The sequence below is a fragment of the Triturus cristatus genome, chromosome 5_2 (assembly GCF_964204655.1).
Source record: "Triturus cristatus chromosome 5_2, aTriCri1.1, whole genome shotgun sequence".
In the NCBI taxonomy this organism is placed as follows: domain Eukaryota; kingdom Metazoa; phylum Chordata; class Amphibia; order Caudata; family Salamandridae; genus Triturus; species Triturus cristatus.
The window spans coordinates 1,073,645,122-1,073,665,051 of NC_140588.1; the positions used below are offsets into that span (position 1 = coordinate 1,073,645,122).

At 46.0% G+C, this 19,930-nt stretch overlaps 1 protein-coding gene across 1 annotated transcript in view; it reads right to left on the minus strand.

Moving 5' to 3' along the window:
* LOC146829692 (serine protease 23-like) overlaps nucleotides 1-19,930 on the minus strand; it is a 1,412,546-nt gene that overhangs the window by 59,158 nt on the left and 1,333,458 nt on the right. Inside the window, exon 16 of the mRNA XM_085608396.1 lies at nucleotides 17,891-18,042. Coding sequence (XP_085464522.1) covers nucleotides 17,891-18,042 — 152 coding nt within the window. The remainder of the gene's footprint in view (nucleotides 1-17,890; nucleotides 18,043-19,930) is intronic.

Genomic DNA, 19,930 nt, shown 5'->3' on the forward strand with positions numbered 1-19,930 from the left:
TTATGCTTGCAGGTCTCCTCTCTTCTTGATCCCAGCCTTGGGATCCACCGGACACTCTTCACTGACTGCCTGTCAGCAACTTTCCTTCAGGCATCCATAGAAGTCCACGACGAAACCCGACGCAAGTTCACACCTATGCACCCGCAGCCCGTGGGCTAGGTAACTTGGGTACTTCGGTGCTCACATGGGTAGTGACTATCCTAGGGTCTAGTTTCCGAGTCTCGACTTTCTAGCTATACCAGAAGTGTCCTAAAACTGCTTATTTCTAACTGCTAGTGATTCTATTGACTTTTACGCATTACGCGTGAGTGTTTCCACTCTGCACCTGAATCCCGTGGGCCTCCCACTTCCTAACTGTTGCTAGTGCAGTGTAGCCCCAGCGATTCCCTAGGCCTAGGCCTATCCTATTTCCGTGACAGTGGTCCTTATACCACTTACTTAGTATATGGTTTGCGTGGCCCCTAGGGCCTAACTGTATTACTTACCTGTGTGACTTAATGTATGCTTGAATAAGACTGTGTTGTACTTACCTCTAATCTCATAAAGAGTGCTGAGGGTTTGACTAGAATAAATACACTTTATTTTATATATATATCTGTTGTGGTGTCCTTTCATTTGGTATTCAAGGGATTATATATGGTATCACAGCTGGCTTCACATGCCATTCAGAGTTTAGCCTAAGACTGCTCTTGTCCATGCTACCACTAGGATAGCTGGTCTATAAGGTTGACTTTACAACCAATCACCATAAGGATTGTTTGGACTGATATAAGGTGTACACTAGAACTAGTGACATCATACATCAGGCCAACTTCTCACAGTTTCTTCGACACTGGCATGTGGAAGTATACGTCCTCTAAGTCGATGGAGCACATCCAATCCCCTTGATGAAGCTGTGGGAATATTTGATGCAGTGCTAACATTCGAAATTTCTCTCTGCGAATGTATCTGTTCAATAGTCTCAAGTCCAGTATCGGTCTGTATTCTGTGGTGGGACCTCTTTTCTGCACGAGGAAGTAGCAAGAGTAGACTCCTTGATTCTTTTGAGGAACAGTAACTTTTTCTGTAGCTCCTTTCCTTAATAGGGTGTTCACCTCTGCTTGTAACAACCTATGGTCGTGGCAAGATCTCCCTCTCGGAGGTATTGATGGAGAAGGAGTTCTGAACTTGAGAAGATAACCATTTTGCACAATATTGATGACCCATTTGTCCTTTGTTATATGTTTCCACTCCTCTAGATGTAACAAAACACTTCCTCCCGCCGGAGTGGCCAACAGCTTTGCAGGAAGTCGCACCTCATAGCTTTTGTGGCGGCTTTGTTGCTGTTGACTGTTGTTTGTTTGCACCTCTACCTCGTCCCGGTCTACGCTGTTGATATTGAGACCTTTGTTGCATTTGGCCTTGGGTCTGCGAGGTCCAGTTAGGGGTTTGAACCCGCTGCTGGAAAGGGAGCTTGTCATAAGAATGGAACCGTCGACGGAATTCCTTCTTCTTTTCGAGGCCTACAACTTTGAGGGTATCCAACTCAGTTTTCATTTTTGCCATTTCGTCGTCCGCATGTGAACCGAACAACGATGAGCCATTGAAGGGTAGATTGACTATTTTTATTTGTGCATCGGGCTTGAGACCCATGAGCCGAAGCCATGCTGATCGTCTGGAGCAAATACCATGTGCGTATCCATGGGCTTCCAAGTCTGAAGAATCGGCTGCTGCATTAATGATTTGATCTGCTACCAGCCCGCCTTCCTGTAAAATTTCTTGGAAATCCCGTTGGTCGTCTTTGGGTAGTTTTTCTGTAAGTCTAGTTAGAGAGTCCCATAGAGACCGGTCATTTCGTCCCAGTAGGGCGGTTGCGCTAGCCATCCTCATGACAGATCCAGAAGTACTGCACATTCTTCTTCCCAAAGAGTCCATATTCTTGCTGTCCTTCTCTGGAGGAGCAGAAGAAATAGAGGTGTTGGAATGCGCCTTCCTGGAGGCGGCAACTATAAGTGAGTCTGGTGGCGGGTCAGACCGAAGAAACAGAGGATCTTGGTCTGGGGCCTTATACTTTTTTGTAATTCTTGCGGGATCCGAGCACACTGTGGCAGGCGCTAACAATCCTGGCACCAAAGGAAGAAGAGGCCTTGCCGAAGCTCGATGGTGCAGCATTTCAAATATGACAGAAGTGGACACCTGAGGGACAGTCATACTTATGTTCAGCTTGCTGACACCTCTACAGAGTACCTCGTTGAATGTCCCAATATCATCAACTGGGGAAACCCTGGATGGTGGTGTGGATGAGATAGTAGGAGAGTAGTCTCTATACGAAGACCTTGTTGATAGGGTCGTTGTAGGGGACCTCCGTCTTCTCCTTGGTGTATGCGAGCGGCGGGAACTTGCGCGCTCTCTTGAGCGTGAACGCTGTCTTAAAGGAGATCTGGATCGCCTCGGGGACCTACGAGCAGAAGGTTGTGAGGATTCCGTGGGAGGAGGTCTCTCAGAAGGCCTGGGTTGAATTTCACAGTGCCTAATGTCCTCCAGCCATCTTGGTGACATGTTGATAGTAGGAGACTTGTTCCTGTTAATTGGAGAGCCCTCCGGTGTGACCTGTAAAATAGTAATACCAGGCGAGGAAGAAGCTTCCCTCGACGTCGAGCGCCGTGATCTTGACGTTGGTCTAGCTATGTCTTCTGCAGGAACAAGTTGTCTGTCTCTCGACATCGATTGTCTCGACGTCGAACCGGATTGTGCCACCATCAACATCGACCGTGGCGGCGACTCTCTTGAAGGTGGAGACCTGTGAGAGGAAGCCCTCGACGTTGGTCTCTTCGACGTCGACCGCGGGTGTTCGTGCTGCATCTTCGACGTCGACTTCTTCGACGGCGATAGTGCCCTCGAAGTAGACCGCTTATGGGTCCTAGAGGGTGATCTGGAGTGTCTCAACGCCAACCTTTGAGAAGGGGGAGGAGATCTCGACGTCGACCTCTGTCTTGATGTCGACGGGCGCTTCGACGCTGACTGAGGTCTATCATGCTTCGAGCCCGAAGCATGTCTCGACGTCGCCTTACTTCTCGACGGTGATCTGTTCTTCGACATCGATCTCACTTGCGTCGTTGGTCTAGACGTTGACGATGAGCAGTCATGTCTTTTCTACCTTCTAGCATCTGGTGATGGAGATCTTCGCCGTTTTTTCTGAGAGGAGGGCTCTCTAGAGGTATGCTGACTCTCTGGGCCACTTTTCTGGTGTTTTCCACTCTCCATTAGACCGAGGAGTCTGATCTTTTCTCTGTCTTTTAAAGTTCTTCTGGAAAGTTGAAGATGGTGGTAACAGGTCTCTGTGTCGTGAGAAGAAGGTAGACACACAACGCAGACTGAATGAGGATCAGAGTTGGCCATCTTCTTCCCAAAGGAAGGACATTTATAAAATAAAGGTGGCATATCTGACCAAAAAATCTGACCAAAATGTCAGAAAAAGACTGGTAAATACAACCAGTAACAAGAAATGTCGAATAAAGTTGTTAGAAATTAAATTCTGACTGGAAAAAGTCAAAATCTGTTAAGCCCAAGCTCCAGGCTCCTCAAAGAAGGAGCCGGAAAAAAGAACTGACCTAACTGTCACCTGTGGTGCATGATGGGAGCAGGGGTCTCCTGGAGGCCTTAAAGGCAAGGTGCTCAGGGTCTCTGAGGCCTTAAAGGCGAGGTGGCAGTTTTCTTTTCTGTACAAGGATGTTATTTATCTATGCAGCCTTTTTTAGGCTAATTGCAGGCTATTACCTGTTTCCTTTTATGAAAATAAAAGGTTACTGCGGAATACTATTACTGTGCATGTCCTTATATGTATATGTGTTATTTTCATACTAGAGAAATACATGTAACTTTGGCTTCTTAGTCTATTGGATATGTATGGGGCTGCATATTTTTATTTTATACATGCATATGTGTGTGTTTATTTAGTACTATGTACTTCTTTTCTAAAACATACACATATATATGTATTTTTTTGTATAGGCTCCGGGTTCCCGCACGTTGACGGAGGCAATTCAGTGCTTATGACTATTGATGAGTATCCCCTGGAAGAGAATAGTAGTTTTTTAAGACTCACCCGTCGTCGACCCGATCCCCATGTGAGATTCAATAATATAGTATTTAGTGTGCTAAAAGTAACTGGGAGTACTATAATCTGTAAATTAGTGAAGTAATAGAGGAGTTGGGGAAGCACCACCATCTTGGACACTGCCACCCGGCCCATCGCCGAAAGAGGCAGCGTAGTCCAAAAAGTGACCTTTGAGCGTATTCCCGGGATAGCCTTATTAAGATTACTTTCCAGCATGTCCGTGTGATTTTGATTCATTAATGGCTAGGCCCGATATTTGTTCAAACCATGTAAAAATAGGGATAGGGTCTAGCTCACCCAGTAGATCCTGCACGTAGATAATGATAGCATCCGCATAGGCAGATATTAGAAGTGTGGAAGTGCCCATAGGTATCCCATGCTGGACAGCCTCTTGACGTAGCTGAAGCGCTAGCGGTTCTAGTGCCAATACAAACAAGAGTGGGGACAGCTTTAACGCGTGCCCCTATGCACCCGGTATTCTCGTGAGATATGTTTACCTGGCTGAACTCTCGCAGTAGGGGCCTCTTATAGTACGCTTATCCACCGGAAATAATTGAGGGACAGCCTGAACTTTTCAATATTTCTAAACATATAGTCCCATGACAGCGTGTCAAACGCCTGCCGCAGATCAAGTGCGATACAGCCGGCATTTGTATGCTGCTCTAAGTTAGTTGCCATTATTTGGTGTAATCTCCTAATATTTAATGACGTGCTACGTGCTGGTATAAATCTGTATTCGTCGATGTGTATTAACTTGTTTAAATAGGGATGTAGTCTACTTGACAAGATTTAACTTAATATCTTATATTCGGTCGCCAATAGTGATAGCCGGCTGTACCCCGCTATGTCCGTCGTTTCCCTCCCTGGTTTTGGCAGCGACACTACTAATGCTTGCGTAATAGAGTTAGGGAGATGGCCCAACTCTAGCGACTTTAATTGGGGAAGTAAGGTCTCTGAGTAGGTATCAAAAAATTCCACCGGTAGACCATCCAAGCCCGGTGCTTTATTGCATAGGAGCCCTTTAATTGCGGCTTTTATTTCCCCCCTAGTGATTAAACCAGCTAAAGTGCCTTGCAGGTTTGCAGGGAGCTGTGGATAAGGTAGTTTTTCTAGAATTGCATCTATTAACGTGGTGTCCAGTGGAGGTGGCTTACTATACAGTGTTTCGTAATATGAACTGAAGGCGTCGTTAATGCCTTGCTGCATACATACCATATTTCCCCCAGGCATGGCGATTTGACAGATTACAGTGGTCGGTGGGTCTTCTCTCAGTATCTTTGCTAGCAGGCTCCCTGATTTATCTGCCTCAGTATGTTTTATCTGAGTGAAGGCCCTGTGGTCAATTGCCCTGAGGTGTTTCTAATAACTCCGCATGCTGAATGCATGACTCTTGCAATGGAGCATGTTTTGTGGGGTCACTTGCCGCTACCTGTTCCAGCCCATTCATAGTATCTTCTACTGCCTTCAGGTTCTTATGTACCTCCTGTCTTGCTCCCACTGTGGTGCTGATTTGGGTTCCCCGTATTACTGCCTTGAGCGCGTCCCATTCAATTAAGATCGAGGACACAGTGTTGCAGTTTTCCGAAAAGTAGTGTGTAATTGTAGTGGACAGGGTGGTGCAGAGCACTGTGTCTTCTAGCAGCTGGGGCCAAAACTTCCATGTGGGTACCGGAGTAGGTATTCTGCCCCAGGTAAGCGATATCTCTAAGGGGTTATGGTCTAAGAAGGTTTTTGCTAGGTACGTGGCGTGCGTCACCTGGGCAGCTATGGAAAGAGAGCACATGATCCTATCTATTCTGGTATGCAATTGGTGTACTGGGGAATAGAAAGAGTATTCTTTGTTTGCTAGATTCATCATTCTCCACACATCACACAAGGACCAACCATCCACCCAACTGCAAAGGGCCTCTGCTTGCTTGATTGTACCCGCTCCATTGAGGGGTGGGTGTGAACGGTCAAGTCCAATATTCATAACTACATTGCAATCACTCCCCATGATCCACGGGTATGCCTCCCAGCCCGCTTGCACCGTGTTTAATTACGTGTATGTTGTCTAATGTCCCACGTAAAAAAATGTACCTGTCCTGTGCGTCTATCCTCTTATCCAGCACTTCCAATGAGGTTCCATATCTAATCCAGGTCATAACACCCCTAGAAAACGCTGAGTAATTAGTAGTGAATATCTGACCCTTCCATTTCTTCCACATTTTGGCAGCTTCCGGTTCCGTTAAGTGGGACTCTTACATAAATACTATCTGTGCCTTGCGTCTAATCAGTTGTGCGTCTAATCGTTTCTGCACTGATACTAGACCCTGAACATTCCATGTTATCAAGTTATATGTGTCGAGCTTGTGCATTGTACAGTAGTTGTTGTGTGAGTAACTGGAAAAAGGGATAAGAAACACAACATAGGATATATTAGTTGCTGTATGCCAAGACCCCTAAACACCCACTGTAACTTTAATACAAGGCCCAGCCACTGAACCAAGCTGGGCCAAACTGAAAATACAACATATTGAACTTTGCTGTATGAACTGGCATACGCAAGTAGGGCGATGTCGCTTACGCCAAACATGCGATAATATTCACATTCATTAGCTCAGCAGTGCCCGGGCTTATATAAATAACATCATGATGCCGTTATAATCATATAAGAAAAAGGATATTTGTGTCCATGAATGAGTGTGCTGACACCATCATACTCGGCTGGCACGTGGGTGAGCAGGGCGGTCAGTTCCGTATCTCAGTGGTTCAGTATGTCATCTGCAGTTCAAGGCGTTACTGTAGGAAATAATGTTAGACTGCTCTCTGAGTCGGAGCGCACGGTACTGCCCTCTGAGGATTCCGAGTCCATTTGTGAGGCATTTTCCCTGAACGTATTTGCCGTCGCCAGTGCTACATCTTTGCTCCGTTGTACCTGGTCCTGAGTAGGGCCGAGTGCTACTGGACTGTCGGTGGTCTTCACATTGCGGCGTGATTGTTGGCCTTGCAGTCGTTTGGGGCTGCGCTTCAGTCTCTGGGGGGCATCACCTGACGGCGGGGTCAGATCCATAACCTCAATCCACTCCCCCACATGCTTTGGACTTTCAAAACAATAAGTTTTTTGCTCATGTATTATTTTCAAACGTGCGGAGTATAATAGGAGTATTTTAAGTTCAAATCACGCAACTTCTTTTTGACAGCCTGAAAGGAGGGTCTTGGGCGCTGGACCATGAGGGTATAGTCAGGGTATAATGAGATCTGGCAAATTTCAAACCTGATCTGGGGTCACTCTCTTGCCTTCTGAAGTAGGATATCAATGTCCCTATAATTTAGAATCCTGACTATCAGTAGTCTTGGCGGTGCGCCCACCTTCGGTTTACCGTGGGAATCCTGTGGGCTCTTTCAATACAGAAGAAGTATAACAATCCAGTGGGGGCAACATGTTCCCGGAACCACTGTTCCATAAAAGTGGCGGCGTCAGAGCCCTCACTTCGTTCTGGGAGCCCAATAACGCGTATGTTATTTCGTCCAGCTCTGCCCTTCGCATCCTCAACCCTATCCAGAAGGCCAGTAACTTGCCGCTGTAATGTCAGAATTTGCGTTGTGTGCTCTTTGTATTGAGGCAGTAACTCTTCCAGAGCTAAACAGTTATCCTTCACAGTGGTCGCCAGCTTAGTATTGGCAGCCTTGAGCAGAGTGAAGCCGATGGTGAGCGTGCCAAGTTGTTGCTCTATCGCCCTTCTGGAATTCCTGACCTCTCGCAGTATCAAATCTAATTTATCCTTAGTTTCCACATCGTTCGTGGGTGGTACACAGGTTAGCGACTGTGGGGGCACAGAGAGTTACTGTTCATCTGTAGATTGCGAGTTTGAGGGGGCCGCTTCCTGTAGTTTGCCTTTTGGGCGCCCCATGATGCACAGTGGATTCCTCACAATACCTGCTGCTGATAGGGGAATCAAGTGTCTCAGTTATTAGTCAAGTCGTCAGTGTTATCTGAGACAGTATGGTCCTCTGAGTTTTGACCGATTTAACCCCTTCCCTGCTCATGACGGAACCGTTCCGTCATGAGCCACGGTTGGCGTGTGCTCATGACGGAACGGTTCCGTCATGACACTCCCGTTGGCGGCCGCTCCGCCTACGCGGCGCTGTTTCCCCGCCTGTGCGGGGGGACAACGCAAATGGGCGGAGTCATGACGGAACCGTTCCGTCATGAGCACAGCTCAACTGCGGCTCATGACGGAGCGGCTCCGTCATGAGCACAGGCCCGCCGCGCTGCCCCCCCGCCCCCCCCAGCGCTGCAGCGGAATGTCCGCAGCAGCGAAGGGGTTAAGGCACTCACAGTTCCTCAGTGTGTCAACATGGTGTAAACATGTTAGAGCCTACTGCTATATGAATGACTGGAACCCAGTCACTGAGATGCGCAGCCCAACCTGGGTGTACTCACTGCAGCTCTGCTTCCCGTTTCCGATACTCTGTAGGTCCTGGAGATCAGTGGGGTCCCCCCGCCGGATTGCAGAGCAGGAAACGTTTACTGCATTCGTCGTGCTGGGTGTCGTCTGTAGTGTCTGCATTCATCTTCCCCTCTAAGCATTGTCCCAACTCGCTGCGGCTGTTTTATATGCTCGGAAGCAGGTCAGTCAATCAATGCTCCCTACGATGTTGCAGCCTTCAGGCGCGGGCCCCATGTCACCCACCGAACGCTGTAGGCAAGCCGGCAGCCCTGATCCAGCGCAGTGGAACTCTATTAGGCAGCTTGCCTGCTGATTGATCCCGCCTAACAGTCACCGCACTCTTCGGCTATAGCAATGCCCCATATTGTTGGTGCCAGTTCCAGTGGGGGCCAAGGGGAGCACCGACAATTACAGTGCAATACCTTCTGTGGAGACTTCTCACTTATCCTATCAGCCCGGCGTTACCAGCCCCCGCCTCCGCGGCCAGCGCACCGTCACTCAGGCCGTTCCGTGCTCATCAGGCAGGCAGGGCGAGGAGGGAGGGAGAGGGGAGCCATGCTGGGCGTGTGAGGGGACGGTAGATGGCTCACCTCCGACCGCCCTCACCCGGTGTATCACCCAGTACGTACGCCGACAGTCAGGAGCTTCCCAACGTGCGCGGCAGAAGCACAGACCCCTCCAGGCTCTCCGATAGGTCTACACCAGCATCCGCACAGCTTGGGCCGCGTGTTGTCAGCAGTCGTCTTGCGGGCCCTCTTCAGCACTCACCCCCGCATCAGCCACGTCTCCGCCGACCCAGGGTAAGGAGGATCCGTCCGTCCCCTCTGCCGCTCAGTGTACGAGTCCGCAAGGGCAGGCGTGTCCAATCCCAACTGCATGTGAGCGGCGCTGTCGAAGTCCAGGCCCGTCTCACACTCCACAAGTCCTTCACTCGGTCATTCCGTGGGTACTCAGGCTCTTAAGAGGGCGTGCGCCCTTCTCGGTTGGTGTCACGGGAGCAGCGTCGATCTCGCCGGCCTAGCTCCGTGTTGCGCAGCTCCCGGCATCCCTCGCACAGGCACCGACCATCGCCGCTTAGGCCTCTCTTTTATTTCATCCAAATGTAGCATTAATGGCGGGCTCACGCTTCTCGGGCGAGCAGTCCCTGACCGCCACACAGCTTCGGTTCGTCGGATGTAGCTCGATGGGTGCGGCTCTCGTCCGTTGTGAAGGCTCTGTGTGCCCGGGCTCCGGAGCGTCTATATGGTGCGTCCGCAATGATCGGCTTTCAGCCACGCCCCCAAGTGCCCAGCAATCTTAAGGGGATAAAAGGATAAATAAGCTAAGATAACTCTGGTGGTTAATGCAATCCCTGGAGTGCTCTGTGTTCATCTTGTCACAATTTACATTCAAACTAGCATAACGGATTACTGTGCCTGCTAGAAAGCATGTTGTGTAACATGCAGGTCACAGAGTTTTACTTTATGTGATAGATAACAAGCATTTACAATGCAATGGTCTCGGCATTGTTAAAGTTAGAGCTATTGGCATTGCTCCCGACATTATTTTTGTTTATGTTTTTGTTTTTAAAACATTTAAAGAAACTGCATTCTTATTTACAATGTCAATAGCTTAATCTCTCTCAAATGCGAGACCTATTGCATTTGCACCCACACACAGAGCCACACACACAAAGCCACCCACACACACACAGCCACCCACACAGAGCCACCTACACAGAGCTACTCACATAGAGCAACCCACACCACAAATAGAGCCACCCACACAGAGCCACCTACACACACAGAGTTACCCACACACAGACAGAGCCACCACCCACGCATAGAGCCACCTACAAAAAAAACCACCCACACAGAGCCACACACACAGAGGCACACACATACACACACACACACACACACACAGAGCCTTCCACACACACACAGAGCCACACACACTTACACAGAGCCACACAGACATGCTGCTGACTTTAAACATTGCATTCTATTTATGTTCTTACTGTCTCTTCTGTAATTCTCTGCTGAGGAGCACTGTCATTCTGTGTACTCAGGTGAGGTAAAATTGTAGTCCTTCTGCTATTTTTTAAAAGGAAAAGTGCTTGCAGGTTCCTGAGGTGGGGGGGACGAAAAGATGCACTATGTAGAGCGATTAAATAAAGCATGTTTGGATGTGAGGGCGATCTGGCTGGGGTTGATTGGGAGGGGGGAAAGAGGTGATGGAGGATAGAGGGAGTGAACATGAATCCACGAGCACTCTGTGGAATTCTAAAAGCAAGAAGATTAACTGTGACTTTCCACTGTAAATTAATAAATAACAAGATAAGCAGGATGGCTTAGAAGAAAAACAGGTTTTGAAGTGCTTGTCTCCGTGCACCCTGCTGCTACATACTGTTCAATGTGGAGCTGCTATAAAAGAGCGACAAAGGCTTTTTAAGGATGCATTCCACAACTCAAGGCGGGTGAGGACAGAAACACTGCTGCTTGTCACTGATAAGTAATTCTAGACGATCACAGATGCACCACAAATTATTTATTAGGGGGTAACGCCCTTGCTTCAGAAACGTACCTCGTTCTTTCGTATCCCAGTAAACAGAACCCTGGAGCATCTTTCATGCTGACACTGTTAACATACATGCGTTCATATACGTTCATACGTGTATGAAATTTAGTGGCGTCATCGTTTACTGTTTTGTTCGGAATTCGGCTAATAACCCATTCAGGGGTGCTTTCATTTAATACTCCATAGGCCTCTGAGTGGGGACATACCGTGCCCGTCCACAGGGGAAGCACACCAAAGAAAATTATTACCTTTCTCATTAGCTGGTGCTCAACAGACGAGTGAGGCAGGACTCCCCCTGAGGCAGGACACTCCCCCCCCTACGCCCCCCAAAGCGCGCTCTACTATAATGAGTAACGGGAGCATCGTTATATAGGGCTGGCACAAAACCACGCTTTATCATTACGGCAGCCAGAGACGGACCCCTGCCAGGAATGAAAACAGAAGGAGAAAGAAGCCTTCCGGAGGCAAAACAAATCAGGCATGACCGCTCCCCCACCCCCGCTGACCCCACCAGGGGGCGTCTATGTGAGAAAAAGGCTCATAAAAAGCTTGTGTAAGACAGGCCCGTGACAGGCCCTCTACAGCTCTCCTCTACCCCAGTTACAGGGAAAAGTCGGCAACAGTTTGACATTTAATCACTATTAATTAATTGAAATTGCACTCATATTCCCGTTGTAAGTTACGAGTATCCAAATACAAAGTCACCTGAATAATTCAGGCCTGGCACAGCCAGGGTGGGGGTCTGAGATAGGGTGTGGTGGGGGAGATGCTTTGTAGCAGCGAACAAAAATATATAAGAGCAGGTTTGGAAAAAGAACTCGCTTAAAATTTCATATCCGAGTCCACCCTCCCCTCCGAAAGAGGGAGACGGTGTCTGTTGTTTAACGTAAAAGTAAACACGTTAGTGGATTCTGTCTCCTCTCATGAATGAGGCTGCAGCCAGCTCCTTCCGTGACGGTATCACGTTCCTCGTTGAGCTGAAAAGCTGTGGAGCACAAATTATAGCTAGAGGGCTAATGGGCTACTGTGCCCCGCAGAAGGCCAGTGGGGCGCCTGTCGGCTCTCTGTGTCCCGCCGTGACTGTCGTTCAGTCTGCCCTGCCCTGTGCTTTCCTAGTACTAGCAATAAGCATGCTTGGACTCGCAGCCACCAAAACGTGAAACTGCAAGCCTGCATGGAACCGCCTTGCTGCCTGAAAACATAAGAATGGCTGAAAAGGAGGTTACAGATGTAAACCGAACCGCCAGCTCTCCATTCTCATAAGTGCTATCAATGCCCTCGCTTTTCTCAAAGAGCAAATTCCTGAAAAGCAAAAAAAATGTCCAAATGTGTTTATGGATATAAAATAAGGAAAGCTTTATTTGCTTTCAGCCCTGGGCGGAAATGCACAGTCCATCTGTCAAGCATTTTGTCTTGTCCAATTTGGGGAGAGAAAGAAACACGACAGAAACAGAGAGAGAGACAACTGCCTTTCTCCGAGGTCAAGCAGAAATGCCTCGGAGAAACGCAGTGTCGTTTTCGGAATCGGGGGCGTGTTTTTCTTTCTCTCCTCTTGCCATTGGCTGGAATGTTTACATTCCAGAGGAGAGAAAGAATCGAAAAATCACGCCCCCGAATCGCAAAAAGACGGGGCTTGTTTGGAGAGACAAGCCTCTTCTCCAATGGCTGACCAGCATTTAAGAGGCCAGCCAATGGAGAAGAGGTAAAAAAAAAGGGGCGGGTTAAAGCCCCACTCCAAAACATTAAATCTCGGAGCGAGACTGCGCAAGCGCAGCCTTCGAGCCGAGACCTAAAAATGGTACTGCTTTTGATATACAGAACCTTTTGTCACTTGCAGTTCATGAGCTGCAATCCTTCTAATATGGCACGGTGATCCATGACCCACTGTCAAGGAATGGCATGTAAACTGCAAGGCCCGCGTCTAGAACCTTATGATTTTTTTCTCAATCTGTCATTCGAAGGTTGCTTAAAAAAAAAAAAAGGGATCCTCTGTGGAGTAAAAAAAAATCTTATTAGTACAGACAATCCCAACCAACATATTTCAAATCACGACTGTGTTTCTCTCAACTATGCACTCTTAACATATAATGCATACCAATATGGATAATATGCACCTTTGAATTCTCATTGTAGTTTGTAACTTTTCCTGTACATTGATTTACTGACGTGTATGAATTATTGTCTCTAAATAATGTATGTGTTTGATGGAAAGTGGTCAAACACCCTACATCAGGATGACTAGCAGCATAAAAGATTTAAATAACAAATTATTAAGGGCTATTCACATTGCTATTTGTGAAGAGATCACTCTTACACGCACTCCAGAACACTCTTGTCTGTATGAATGTGCGCACAAAAAGCAGACGCTGAACTCTTGGCAAGTAGTTGGGATATATCAGTGGGCTGACAAATAAGTCCTGCTCCACCCTAGACACAAGCTCAGTTTCATAGCCATGCTGTTGAACAAACCTCTCCACCTGTACCACAAGGTCAAGGCTAACCAAACCATTATATGAATGCCACCCTGTGAGGAAACAGGCTTTTTGCTGGTTCACCCACACTTTTTGCCACTATTGACAGTTTCAGTTTATTATAAAACGTATAATTTTGCAACTAAGACTCAATTGTTTGGTACTAATATACAAATATACTTTAACCCCCTACATACAAGCATTTAAAATCTACAAATACTCGTTTTAACCCTGATCCTTCTATGTCTAAAAACATTAAAAACTCTGCTTTTTCATAATATAACAACATACATTAACCCCCATTCATGGGAACATTTCTTCCATATTATTTCCATACAGGGTTAACATTACGTCTGTGCAAAATACAATCCAGTTCGGTGCAAACTAATGCAATAATTTCATATTTGCTGCTACCAGACTCATCACGGGTTCTAAGAACAACAACCACATTACTCCGGACCTGAAATCGCTCAATTGGCTCCCCCTTGAAGCAAGGATAGAACTAAAGTTCGCTAGTATGACCCATAGGGCACTACACGTCAACACCGCACTCTACCTGACAAACAAGTTGGAACTCTCTGGTGGTGCCCGATCCACAAGGAGCACCGGAACACTGCTGCTCAAGCCCAAGAAATGTAATAAGCTTAAAACATACAATTGTACATTCTCTGGCATCGCCCCGAGAATCTGGAACTCCCTCCCAGTGGAAACAAGACTTATTCCCTCTACACTTACCTTCAAAAGGGGAGTCAAAAATCTACTAATGAACAATGCGTTGAACTAGATGCTGTGCTCCTCTTGCCGTTGTTACTGTATACTGTCTTGTTTGTTCCTGTTGTTTATTGCCTTACATGTGCTCCTCTTGCCGCTAAGTTACTGTATACTGTCTCGCTTGTTCCTGTTGTTTATTGGCCTACGTGTCGGTCTCACCCAACCTGCTTCCTTTGTCCTCCTCAATTTCATCTTGCACCTGCTGTATTTTGTCCCACTGTCTCCCTGATTTCTCTTCCCTAGCTGTTGCTTTGTCTACTTAAACCGTATGTAAAGCGCTCTGATACCCTTCTGGGTCATGTTCGCGCTATACAAAACTTTAAATAAATAAATAGATACGACTATTTTTATCTCATAGGCAAGTAATCAAAAACATTATGTAAAAGAATCACCAAATACAAAAAAATGTTTCTTATATTAAAAAAAATAAGTGCAAGGTAATAGGAGAGAAATTACCGTGTACTCATTTTCTACACTAAAAAAATCAATTATGAATGTAAGGAAAGTGCTTTCTATTTTGTGTGAGATTATACAACAAAGTGCAAAATGCTTGTTCTATTACAATTCAGAAAAATTACCTTTCCTCCCAATAACCTTTCTTATATTTAAGAATATACTAAAACATGACAACCTCCGTATACTCATTCCATATTCCTAGTGTGGCAAGCCTTATTTCTTAACTGATCCTGAACAACGGCCAAGAATTTCATCACTGAATAACACATGGGTATATTATTATGGTATCCAAAAATTAACTGAAGGAGACCCTTTGTATGTTGAATCTGAGTCAATCTAAAGGTCGGTAGCAACAATGTTCTTCTACTAGCTGCAAAACTGGAGCAAATTATAAGTAAATGAAAAAGGTCAGTGGTCCTCTTAGTCAGAAGAGACACATAGCTTTATCCATACCGGGTTGCTGGACCAGCTTCCACTGTGTAAAAGCTGTTTTTATTTGTATTATTAGACACTGATGTAATGACTCAAGTGACATGCCCTGGGCCCTGCTAAACAGGACTCAGTGCATGTGCACTGACCCTTAAAAAGGATAAATTGCTTACCTGTAATCCTATTTCTCTTGCAGGGGAATCCTCATCTTGGTCTTAGACTCACGGGGACCCCCGAGCACATAGTACTTCTAACATATATATAACGAAAACTAAAAATGTCCAAATTACATTGAGTTTTCATATTAAATCACCCAACAATTACCAAGATATTCCTGTCATAAAAAGAAAAAAGACCATAAGATGATTCCAAAACCTTTTTTTAAAAAGGTGTATGAAAGGGAATATGAGACATCCTTAGCCCTTAGGCTGCACTCAAAATATAACAGAACAAAAACTGGCACCGTGCCTTTAAGACCTCACTGGACCCCCTGTAGCCAGTCATGCCTCACAGGTGACAGTTAGGTCAGGTCTTTTTTTCCAGTTGGGGAGCTGTGATCAGGGACTTGACTCTTGTCCCCACAGGCTGATTTCGGAGTGCTGATTTCATCCACATGGGTAAGACTGATATATGCCCCTAGCTCTGGCTTGATATATTTAGACATTGTTTTCTTTGCATATAATGGCTTTATTCTTTCTCTCCATTCTACCGCCAGGTAATCACACCTGTAAGTAATAGTGTTCCTTGGCACAGTGGTGATTATTTCACGGTCTGCATGCTGTAATTCACAGTCTGCCCAAGGGTTGTTTATTCTTCTTTGGGCACCAGCAGGTTCCTTTCTATACATTTCCTATTACTGGTGATTCCCTTTCAGCAAGTTCCATTCCTTGCGATATGTTCTGAGCTTCTATAGGTCCCCAGGCATTTCCTGTCCCGGTGAGACCCTTGCATTCGTTTAATGGTTGAAACATCGCTGACACTTGTCACAAACAAACTGTGTGCCATTTCATGATGTACATGTATACAGGCAACAGTGGACTTATCCAAATGGATCAACTGTTATGCAGTAGTTTGTGTACCAACATACTCTTTACTGTTTCACACGGTATATTCACGCTTTTGGTTGAGGTTCTTGCCCCTGGAGGTCACTTAACACCTGTGCTTTTAGAACACCAAAAAGAAGCTAAGGTTTATACTGCGAATAAACCGATTTGTTACTAGGACTTGCTAAACACTATTGATTTGTTGGTGTATATTGAATCAACTACAGTTATTTTGCTGTTACATGTCTACTATTGTGTTGTGCATGTGTTCTGTGTGAACCATTATGAGTCTTTCACATAATCACTGTGGCATGCTTCGTCACCGAGTCATGTTCTGGAACGTAGACACTACTGGGCCTTTCAACTACTGAGGCCTTTCGATGAGGGATGAAGTACAGCTATCCACCCTCTAAACATGGTTTCCTTTCTTATATGCCAATCGCCCTCGAGACCATATACCCTCAGCCACTGGATCTTCAGCAGGGCAAGGACAGGAGGTGATCAAGTAGATAGGGTGGAAAGACAGACTCACCTGCAAGACACTGGAATGGGTCGGTAGAAGGTTGGCTCAGGTTTCACAGCTTCAGGGATTCCACCAATGGGGCGTAATAGTCATTTCTAAATTGGGAGGTTTGGGGACCTGGACACTTAAAATCATTTGAAAGTCTAGTAGAAAATTACCCACTACACAAATCCCAATTTCTTTAAAAATATTTACATTGGTGGCACGCACTAGAGCAATATTGCAGCAAACTGTTGTTCTTAGTGCCACTCAACCCACTGTAAGCAAAGGTATTTTCAACATATATAAATCACTAATAATAAATGACTCAGATCACTTCTTAGCATTAAAACTACAATGGGAGAGGGACGCAGGCCACCTGGTAGATGAAAAGTGGTTAGAGGTTAGAATTGCACAAAAGTGGGTCGCAATATCTGCTCGCCTAACGCTAATCCAGATTACATTTCTGCATTTTTATTATTCATCCGTACGATAATGGGGTGACTAACCACCTCAACTTGCCAGAGTTGCAATGACACAGCTAGAGATCCGTTCCATATGATGTGCAAGTGCATAGTGATTCAGAAATACTGGAAGGATCTCACCCAGGTACTGTCTTGAGTGCTGTACATAACCACTGATATAACTTAAATCTGTGTGTTTTTTGCATTGGGGAATGGAATTTATCCAGCCAAGCGCGTAAATTTCTACATATGAAATATGTCATAGCCAAGCCTGACATGACACTGGAAAGCTGTGGAGGTCAAAGGGAAGCTCTAATAAGGTGGAATGGCTAAGGGGCATGGGTCATTGTGCAATGGTAGAGAAGGCAATCTACCTAGATTGGGGATGTCCAAACAAAATGACAAATCCTGGGGTCTATGGGGTGATTACTTTGGTTTAGACAGACATGCGGCATACTAACCCCATTTTTCTCTGGAGGACGAGGCCATGTGTGGGCTGTGATGCCATGTAAGGTACTATACTCCACTGCTATGATACTTCGGATTCTTTTAAAACGCTTTATGTGATGTTTAGAGGATTTGGCTGCTGCTACTCTCATATCGGTATTTGTTGATTTCTACTGCATAAAACGTAAATAAAAGTGTTTATTAAGAACAAAAGGGTACCTGTGATGATATCCTCAATCTTCTGCTTGGCCAGCAACTGTTTCCCTCGCTGTAACAGGAGCTGAATGTGCAGCAACTGGGCCTTGCCTAACTCAGGTGATGATTCAAAGCGCTCACACACAGACCTCAGGAACTCAAAACCCACCGATTCCCTGTGCACACACAAAATGTAGATATTAGTTTAGCTAGAGGACTGTCTATTTAAACTATGCATGTCCACGGTTTAGAAACAGAAGGAACTACATCGATACCATACAGATCATGGTCCCATCCATGGAGCTATGCACTATTCTGAAGATGCTAAAGCAGTGCTGCCATATTTGTTTTGCAAGTATATGTTTTAACTATGTGGCTAAACCCTAGGTGAGGATTAATTAAGCTTTTACTCCTCCTTTACTAAACACATTAGCCAGTTTACAAACCTACATTTCCCAAGAACCCCAGAAAACCAGAACTCAGCGGTTACAAATGGTCCAGAATGTGGCTGCGAGACTGTTAATGCGTGTTCCTTTCAAGCATTCAGTCTCTCCGCACCTTCTTTCACTTCACTGGTTACCAGTAGCCAGCAGGATCAAATTTAAGGCACTCACGCTGGCCTTTAGATCTCTGTATGGCACCTGCCCAAACTACCTGAGAGCTCGGTTGCCGAGATACACCCAGGCCCGCTCCCTCCGCTCCAACTGCCGCGTTCAGCTAGCAGTTCCACGAACAAAAAGGGCTCGGCTGGGAGGAAGAACCTTCTCGGCCAATGTGGCGGCGCTATGGAATACCCTGCCCCCGGCGCTTCAGCAGGCCCCCTCTGAATCCTGCTTTAAGCAGATGTTGAAGACTTGGCTCTTCACCCAACCGCGCTAAGTGCTCAAAATTGGTCCCTGTGGCCATGCCTGCTCTCCTAGCGCCGGGACACCTCCTTGTGAGGTAGCTGTTCGCGCTTTAGAAAATGCCGTATTATTATTATTATTATTATTACTTAATAGTCTCTGCAAAAGTTCCTTCAGTCTACATCTTGGCCTTCTTGGGTGCTGCTTCGAGATGAACCCTCAAATGCTAACTTTTTTGGGGAAATGCTCTAAGCTCATAAAGAAAGGCTTAAAGGCATGATGAGACAAGCTTCTAGATGTGCCTATCCGGTCTGCATGATAGTGGACATGGCAGAGCATGTCAAAGACAAGTGGATCAAAAAGTCCTGATGGTTGCCTGCTGGACAACTCCAACTGCCCCATTTTCTTGGAGAGGTGACAATCCCTGAGCTCAGTGAACTGACAAATCAGAAGATGGAAAAGTCACATTGTGCTAATTTTTTCAGCCGACCTTTTTGAAAGAGATGACCAAGTCCTTTAACACTTTTATGACTTCGGAGAAAGCCTACTCACCCATGCGCAAAGTTATTTATCTGAAGCTTTATGGAAACACTGAGCCTAGCAGGAAAACAGGCCAAATCAATGTTTCAATCAAAGCACCCAGAGGTTCAAAGACCTTAAGAGAAGTCAGTGGCAAGACCAATATATGTTTGACACATTCTGTTAATCCAGAAGCAGAATAAATCACTGCATGTACAACTGACGGCGACTGATGACCGATGTCGAGGTCGTGCAGATGGTGCAGGGATTTAGGACAGAGTGTTGAGGGACTCCGGTACATAAGGGTTATTCCACTCTAATTGTTTCGCATAAAAAGGAGAAGCATTAATCACAGTGGTGGTAACAGAGTTGTGGGGGAGCTCAATCCTTTGGTCTCACTTGCACCCTTCCGCCTTCTCTACAACCTCTTTAGTGGAGAAGAAGGAAAAGAGATTCATCTTGCTTTAAACATAAAAAAGAGTGGAATGCCTGAATAGTATTCATGCACTTTAAGATGAAGGGCATCTCTCGATAGACATTCTTCAAGAAGGAGCTCAGACGCCATGACTGGGTCTAAAGGATGCTTCTCTCATGACTCTCGTCTAGGGCTCACATCAAGTTTTTTTATCTAGCTTATCTGAAAAGAAATGGTTGGCAAATTGGGGTTCTCCAGGTTTATCTGTCATCCAACGCTGGTGTT